The sequence below is a fragment of the Myotis brandtii genome, unplaced genomic scaffold, assembly GCF_000412655.1.
Source record: "Myotis brandtii unplaced genomic scaffold, ASM41265v1 scaffold959, whole genome shotgun sequence".
Lineage (NCBI taxonomy): Eukaryota > Metazoa > Chordata > Mammalia > Chiroptera > Vespertilionidae > Myotis > Myotis brandtii.
Window position 1 is genome coordinate 178598 of NW_005371966.1, and position 8269 is coordinate 186866.

The following is an 8269-nucleotide window of genomic DNA, read 5'->3' on the forward strand; positions in this document are numbered from 1 at the left end:
AGGCGGGCTGGCTGCAGGGACAGCTGGACCTGCCCAGGCCCCTGTGGCTTGTAAATGCCCCCCTTCTCCCTCCACAGACTCACATTCCTGCCCAATCCTCTTCCACCCTCCCACCCCACCAAACACACACTTTCTTGCCAGACACAAAGACCACAAATGCTGTATGATTCCACTTATGTGAAATTTCCAGAATAGGCAAATCCACACAGACAAAGTAGAGTAGGGTTGCCAGGGGCTGGGGGAAAGACTGTTAATGGCTATGGGGTCTCCTTTTGGGGTGCTGGAAATATTCTGAAACTAGATAGAGGTGATGGTTGCACAACATTATCAGTGTAGGAAATACCCCTGCATTGCACACTTGCAAATCGCTAAAATGGTGAACTTTATGTTATCATGAATTTTTTCTCAAAAATGTATTGTTTTTCTTTCTTTCTTTTTTTAAATCCTCACCAGAGGATATCCCTCCACTGCTTTTTAGAGAGAGTGGGAGGGAAGGGGACAGACAGAGAGAGAGAAAAACATCAATGTGAGAGAGACACATTGATTGGTTACCTTCTGCACATGCCCCAACCGGGGCCAGGGATCGAGCAACCAGGGCCTGCAACCGAGGTATGTGCCCTTGACCGGAATCGAACTCAGGACCCTTCAATCTGGAGGCCGATGCTCTATCCACTGAGCCAAACTGGCCAGGGCAAAAAAAATGTGTTTTTTAAATAAAACACAGTATAGGTGCTCTGACTCTGACAAGTGCATTTCTTTTTTATTCTTTTTTAAAAATATATTTTTTATTGATTTCAGAGAGGGAGAGGGAGAGATAGAAACATCAGTGATAAGAGAGAATCATTGATCAGCTGCCTCCTGCATGCCCCACTCTAGGGATCGAGCTTAAAACACAGGCATGTGCCCTGACCAGGAATGGAATCATGACCTCCTGGTTCATAGGTCGTCGACGCTCCCACTGAGCCATACAGGCCGGGCACAACTTCTTTATTGCAAAGAAAAAAGCAGTAACTGACAGCATCAGGGACAGGGGATGATCAGTGACGTCACAGGACGGGGGAGCTGGGTTTCTGGAGTCCTGGAGACCCGGGCAGTGGGGAGACCAGTGGGGACTGGGGGAGTGAGCCTGCTTCATCTTTGCATTCACCGGATCTGGTGTGAGGACAAAGGGACAGAGAAGGGAAGCCGAGCTGAGTGGGGTGGGCTGGCCTATCGCTGTGGCCCCCTAGCAGAACAGTGCAGCCCACCCCAGCCAGGCCAGCGCCCAATCCCCAGCTCCCACTGACCAGCCCAGCACCAGGCCACCTCAGCGGGGCCTTCTTACCGTATACTTGTCCCACTTCTTCTCAGGGTCATAGGGTTCCCAGCGGCTGGCGGGGAAGATGTGCTTGTTCTTCTCATACCAGCTCCTTAGCACCACCTTGCCCGCATGTGACTGAGGAAGGGAGAAGGGCCAGCCAGGCCTTGTGCTCAGGGCCACCCGGGAACCTGATTTCTCTCTCTCTCTCTCCTTTTAATCTTTATTGTTGAAAGTATTACACATGTCCCCTATTTTTCCCCATTGGCCCCTTCTAGCCCACCCCACCCCCCTGCCCCAGGCCTTCACCACCCTATTGTCTGTGTCCATGGGTTATGCAGATATGCATACAAGGTCTTTGGTTGATCTCTTCCCATCCATCCACCCACCCTCCAATATTCTGAAGTCTGTTCCATGCTTCCTTGTCTCTGGATCCACTCCATTCATCAGCTTATTTTGTACTTTAGATTCCACATATAAGTGAGATCATGTGGTACTTGTCTTTCTCTGACTGGCTTATTTCACTCAGCATAATGCTCTCCAGGGCCTGACTTCTCCACTTCTCCTTCCGTCCACTGCTCCGCCCTCCCCTGGCCCAGCGCCCCTGCACCCCTGTACCTCGTCCTTCTCCACAGTGGCATCACTGAGCAGCCGCACATCATCATGAACATCGAAATTGAAGAGTGGGCCTACGGGGAGAAGCAGCCAGCCCACCTTCAGGCTGCTGCCCTGAGATGTTCGGGCGAGTTGCTGGGGAAGGTGAGGGGCTGGGCCGGGCGCACTCACCACTCTTCCCTCGGGCCTTGGTGACGATGAAATCGTAGAAGCTGTGGTGCTAGGAGCCAAGGACAGGAAAGACATGGCTGATGACCCATCCCAGCCTCTCCCACCCAACACTGGGCTCCCCAGCCCGAGCCAAAGCCCAGAGCAGAGCAGACTGTCCGTACGAAGCCCCCAGACAGGCCAATGCCCGCCACCCCTCCCCCTGCCAGGGCTGTGGGAAGAGAGGGGACTCACGTGGGGTATTATGAGATCCTCCTTGATGTACATGAGCTGCTCCACCCCTGCTGACCTGAGGGAGAAAGGCAGGAGGGAATGGATGGATGAAGCAGCAGCCAGCCAAGGAGACCAGTGCCAGAGCTGGGAGGCAACCCTGACTGCTTGGAGGCTGGCTGCTAGGTTTGGTGAGCCCAGGAGTAGCACCCACTGTCCTCCACCTCTGAGCTAAAGAGCAAAGGCCCATGCTCCCACCTAAGCTGTGTGTGGTGAAAGGAATGGAGAAAGAATCCTGCCCGGCTGGCGTGGCTCAGTGGTTGAGCGTTGACCTATGAACCAGGAAGTCACGGTTCAATTCCTAGTCAGGGCACAGGCCCGAGTTGTGGGATTGATCCCCAGTATGGAGTGTGCAGGAGGCAGCTGATCAATGATTCTCTCTCATCATTGATGTTTCTCTCTCCCTCTCCCTTCCTCTCTAAAGTCAATAAAAATATATTCAAAATAAATTTTAAAAATATCTATACTAGCCCTGACCAGTTTGGCTCAGTGGATAGAGCGTCAGCCTGCGGACTGAAGGGTCCCAAGTTTGATTCTGGTCAAGGGCATGTACCTTGGTTGTGGGCACGTCCCCAGTGGGGAGTGTGCAGGAGGCAGCTGATAAATGTTTCTCTCTCATCGATGTTTCTGACTCTCTATCCCTCTCCCTTCCTCTCTGTAAAAAATCAATAAAATATATTTTAAAAATATATATCTATACTAATAAAAGGGTAATAAGCTAATTAGACTGGGTTGACCAGCCATCTTTCGGACTTCTGACTTCCTTCCGGACAAAGCCATGGTGGTGGGGGCTGAGGCAGAGGCAGTTAGGGGCGATAAAGCCAGCAGGGGAGGGCAGTTGAGGGCGAGATCAGGCCGGCAGGAAAGGGCAGTTGGGGGCAATCAGGCAGGCAGGGGAGAGCAGTGAGGGGTGAGATCAGGCAGGCAGGCAGAGGGGTTAGGGGCAATCAGGCAGGCAGGCAGGTAGGCAGGCAAGTGGTTACAGGCGATCAGCCAGGCAGGCAGGTGAGCGGTTAGGAGCCAGTGGTCCCAGATTGCGAGAGGGATGTCCGACTGTCGGTTTAGGACATCCCCCAAGGGGTCCTCGATTGGAGAGGGTGTAGGCTGGGCTGAGGGAACACACCCCCCATGCACAAATTTCGTGCACAGGGCCACTAGTCTATATATATAAAAGCCTAAGTGACTGACCGATTGAAAGACTAAACAACCAAACCAAAGGTCGCTGTGATGTGTACTGACCACCAGGGGGCAGACGCTCAACCCAGGAGCTGCCCCCTGGTGATCAGTGTGCTCCCACAGCGGAAGCACCACTCAGCTGACAGAGGGATGCCAAACACAGGGCTCACGGCTGGTGAGCGCCAGGCAAGTGCCACTGCAGCGGCGCGAGCCTCTCCTGATTGGGACTGACTGGGTGTGAGTCTGTGGCAGGTGCAGCGGGGCCGGCATGAATGGGAGCCACAGGCAGGAGTGGCAGGCGGCATTGGACTGCCGGTTTCGGCCCGATCCCCATAGGCCACACTTAGGGACCCCACTGGTGAACAAATCCGTGCACCGGGCCTCTAGTATATATATAAAAAGAATCCTGACCCTCTTCTCAGTAGCACAGTGCCGCATGCCACTTTTGTACCCAGGGAGCAGTCATCTTGGTGAGCCACAAGCAGCAGACACCACTTGGGGTTTCTGGTACCAGGGCTGGGACAGCAGGTTCCACATGCACATACATGTTCACACATGCACACGCACACACACACATTTTCATACCTGCTCATACATGTGCACATACACCCTACCTGAGCTCACTGAAGTCTTTGCGCAGGATCTCAAGCGCCTTCTGCAGGAACTGCTGCATAGTGTTGCCTTTTTTCATCTGCATGAGGCCCGAGCCGGCACCCAGGATACCAGAGAGTTGGGAGGGAAAGATGGGACCCCGGAGCTGTCACCATCACAGGTGGCCAGGCCCTCTTCCCTGCTCCCCCCAGGATACCCAGGGGCCACCCACAGGAAGGGGCCTGCAGGTTCCAAAGCCAGGACTGCAGCTTCTCCTCACTGAATCTGAGGAACACAGGGCGTGGGCTGCAGGCCCCACACTGCCCACCTTGACTGTCCGCCGGTGTCCAGAGCCATCCCAGTAACTGAAGGTGATTTCAATTTCCTCACCTACAAAGCAGAATTGCCACTTAGTCTCCAGAACCATGAGTCCCCAGCCCCCACAAGCTCCCTGGGGCTTCCTCCAGCCCAGGGCTCTCACTGGCCCAGCACCCCAGGCTGGGCCATGCAGGTCCCACTTGGTGAGCACTCACTCTTTTTGTTTGTTTGTGTTAATCCTCAACTGAGGATATTTTCCATTGATTTTTAGAGAGAGTGGAAGGGAGAGGGAGAGGCACAGAGAGGGAAACATCAATGTGGGAGAGACACATCGATTGGTTGCCTCCCACATGTGCCCTGACCGAGGCTGGGGATTGGGGCTCGATCCTGAACCGAAGTACATGCTCTTGACCAGAAATGAACCCACAATCCTTCAGCTCGTGGGCCGATGCTCTATCCACTGAGCCAAACCAGCTAGGGCATGAGCACTCACTCTTGATCTTCTCCTGCTTGGCTTCCCACTCTTGCCGCAGCTCTTCCCGGAGCCGATTCTCCTCCTCCTGGGAGAGGAAAGGGGTACAGGGAGGACGCCCCAGGCTGCTCAGTGGGCATGCAGGGCCCCACTCCCTGAGCAAAAGCCTCTGCCAAGGTCAGGGCCAGGGCTGGAGTCAGGCTGCTTTTACCTCGCGGTCGCGGTCCGGCAAAAAGCTCGTGTCCACATCTGGGTTCTTCCCCAATTTCCTCTTCTTCGTGGGGATCTCTGGAGCCAAAGGAAACACAGGGGTCAGCTGCACGATGGGTCCTGGACCTTTGTCGCTCGGGCCCCAGCTCAAATGCCACCTCCTTGGAGGCTTCCTAGACCACCCTGGCTGGGACACATTGCCCTCAGCTCCCCGTCACAGCAGCCTGCACTGCCGGCTGGGACTGCAGGTTCCACATGCACATGCACACACACGCGCATGCGCATATACATGTACTGCGTTCTTCCATCAGCTGTGACCTGATGGCATTAGGGCCAGTGTCTGAGGGAGCAAAGGCTCCATTGCATTGGATGGGTAGGGCATCCACAGAAGTGTGGGTGCTTGGCGGAGGGAACCTCTGTTCCAGGAGCTGTGCTCATCACAGTCACATCTTTTTTTTAAATGATTTTTTGAAAGAGTGAGAGAGGAAGGGAGAGGGGGAAAGAGAGAAAGAGAGAGAGAGAAACATTGATTTGTTGTTCCACTTATTTATGCATTCATTAGTTGATTCTTTTTTAAAAAATATTTTTTATTGATTTCAGAGAGGAAGGGAGAGGGAGGGAGAGACAGAAACATCAATAATGAGAGAGAATCATTGATCGGCTGCCTCCTGCACGCCCCACATTGAGGATCGAGCCAGCAACCCAGGTATGTGCCCTGACCGGCAATCAAAGTGTGACCTCCTGGTTCATAGGTCGACGCTCAACCACTGAGCCACACCAGCTGGGCCATTAGTTGATTCTTGTATGTGCCCTGATAGGGCATCGAACCCACAAGCTTGGCATACTGGGATGTCACTCTAACCAACTGAGCTACCTGGCCAGGTCCCACAGCCACATATCTGTTGTCTCATCTAATCCTCACAATAACCCCAAAGTGCACGATATTCCTTTTTCCCAATCAGAGCCAACTGGGAGAAGGGAAGGAAAGACCAGCCTTGCCAACATCCTGGACTCTGAGACTCAGATTCCCCAACTGGGACATGAACTAAAACGGTGGTTCTTCAACCTGCTGGACTTAGCACCCTTGACACTGTTACAAGAGTGACCTCCTCGTTCATAGGTTGACGCTCAATCAACTGAGCCACACCGCCCAGGCAACAGTCCCCTGCTTTTGTCCATCTGTCTTGACCCTGGCCCAGCATGGAGCAGGTGCAGGGCACACGGGGCCCTCCTGCTGGCTTTGTCCTTGCTCCCCAGCCTTTCCAAGTTGTCCCTATAGCCCCTTGTTTCCTCAGCTAAGACCTGCACGGCCCCATAAGTAGCCACTGAATTTCTGTGGCTGTCAATTTACATTGAAATTAATCAAACACAATTTAACAATTTAGTGCCCCAGTCACACGAGCCACATGTTCAGTGGCCACCTGGCAGCACAGACATTTCCATCACCACAGAAAGTTCTACCAGCCGGCCTGATCTAGACCATTCTCTCCCGTCCTTGGTCCATTCTTTATGGTACCTACAGTGGCTCGCTCTGGCAGCCTCTCGCACTGAAGACCCCATGCCCCTGGACGGGGCTCACACGACTGGCTCTGACTCACTGCCACTGAAGGCAAGCCCCCGCCCCAACTCAGCTTTTTAAAAAATATTTTTAATCGTTTTAAAAATTGATTTCAGAGAGGGAGACTGAGAGAAACATCAATGATGAGAGAGAATCACTGGTCAGCTGCCTCCCACAGGCCCGCAACCCGGGCATGTGCCCTTGACTGGAATTGAACCTGGGACCCTTTAGTCCGCAGGCCGACGCTCTATCCACTGAACCAAACAGGCTAGGGCTCTACACACAGTGCAGACTTGGCTCTTTCTCTCCTGCCCTGACATGTGAGGTTCGGGACCACAAACATGGCGGGCGATCGAGGCCAGGTGGTGGATGTGCTGCTTTACTCCAGAGCTAGAAACCGGGGACAGAGCGCTGCAGGCAGGGTGCCTCCCTGGTGCCCCCAGCCTGCCCTCACCTTCCCTTTCCAACTCCTCCTCATCCATGGTCTCCTCCTCCTCCTCTTCATCCAAGTCCTCTTCTTCCTCCAGCGTGAAGGACAGGCTGGAGATCTTCCGCTTGGCCTCCTTCTTGCGCTCCTTCTCTCGCAGCTTCTCCAGCTTCCTGCGAGGCATGGATAGCCATTATCACCACATCCTCACCTGAGGCCCCTTCCATGAGCCAGAGCCACCTATGGGCTTAGTGTAGGCCCACGGGGTGCAGATCCTGAGGAGTCCTACTGCCCTGGGTCACTTCAAGTTCATGGGCAGTGCTCTGATGAGCAGGAGCCAGCATGACCCAATCCCATGCACTAGCTACACCTCGGTGGGGGCTGCCGGCACAGAGGACTCACAGCTGCAGCTCCTTCGACTGCTCCTTCTTGGCCAGCTGCTTCTCGCGTTCCTTCACCAGTGCCTCCTGCTTGGCCTTCATGTCATTCAGGGTCACAAGTCCTGTGAGGCCACGAGACACAGGGATAAGGATCGGTCACCCAGAGCCAGCAAAACAACAGTCCCCTGGGTCCAGGAGAGGGTGACACACATGCTTTGCTTACCCACGGTGCTGGACTTCAGCTCTGCCTCCACCGCATCGTAGTGCGCAGAGAACTTCTTGTCAATGTTGGATTTCATTATGTTCTCCTGTAGGGGAGGGAGGGCGGCGGTGAGGGCCACCCACCACGCCACGGTGGAAGTGGGGACCTGGGTCTGGGTTCCAGTCTCAGATCTGCTCCGGGCCTATAATGTGACCTTGGGGAAAACACATCCCCTTTCCTCAGTGGATGGAACTTTCCACAGGGCTGCAAGGGGCTCTTTCAGTGCCGAGGGAGCCAAATGGGGTTGCTTTCCGGTGACCTCTGAGCTGCTCTGGCCCCTCCATACCTCCCACTGGGGACCAGAGCACCCTCAGTATCCTAGATCCATGGGTTCTACCTGCCCTTTTAATTTTTTTTATTGATTTTAGGGAGAGGATGGAAAAGAGAGAAATATCGATTAGTTTCCTGCTGCATGTGCCCCGACCAGGAATCAAACCCTCAACCTAGGTATGTGCCCTGTCCAGGAATCGAACCCCCCACCTTTTGGTGTACAGGGCAATGCTCCAACCAACTGAGCCACACCAG

At 54.1% G+C, this 8269-nt stretch overlaps 1 protein-coding gene across 1 annotated transcript; it reads right to left on the bottom strand.

Annotated features, from left to right (window-relative positions):
- Positions 1-966: 966 nt before the first annotated feature.
- FAM50A (family with sequence similarity 50, member A) lies at positions 967-7786 on the bottom strand. The gene is made up of 12 exons (XM_014533284.1): positions 7706-7786; positions 7505-7604; positions 7130-7275; positions 5119-5195; positions 4929-4995; positions 4446-4507; positions 4141-4217; positions 2315-2369; positions 2084-2132; positions 1916-1986; positions 1325-1435; positions 967-1152 (listed from the first exon to the last, which is right to left on the bottom strand). The coding sequence occupies exons 1-12, from the start codon at positions 7779-7781 to the stop codon at positions 1144-1146; spliced, it is 900 nt and encodes a 299-aa protein (XP_014388770.1). The 5' UTR covers positions 7782-7786; the 3' UTR covers positions 967-1143.
- Positions 7787-8269: the final 483 nt, after the last annotated feature.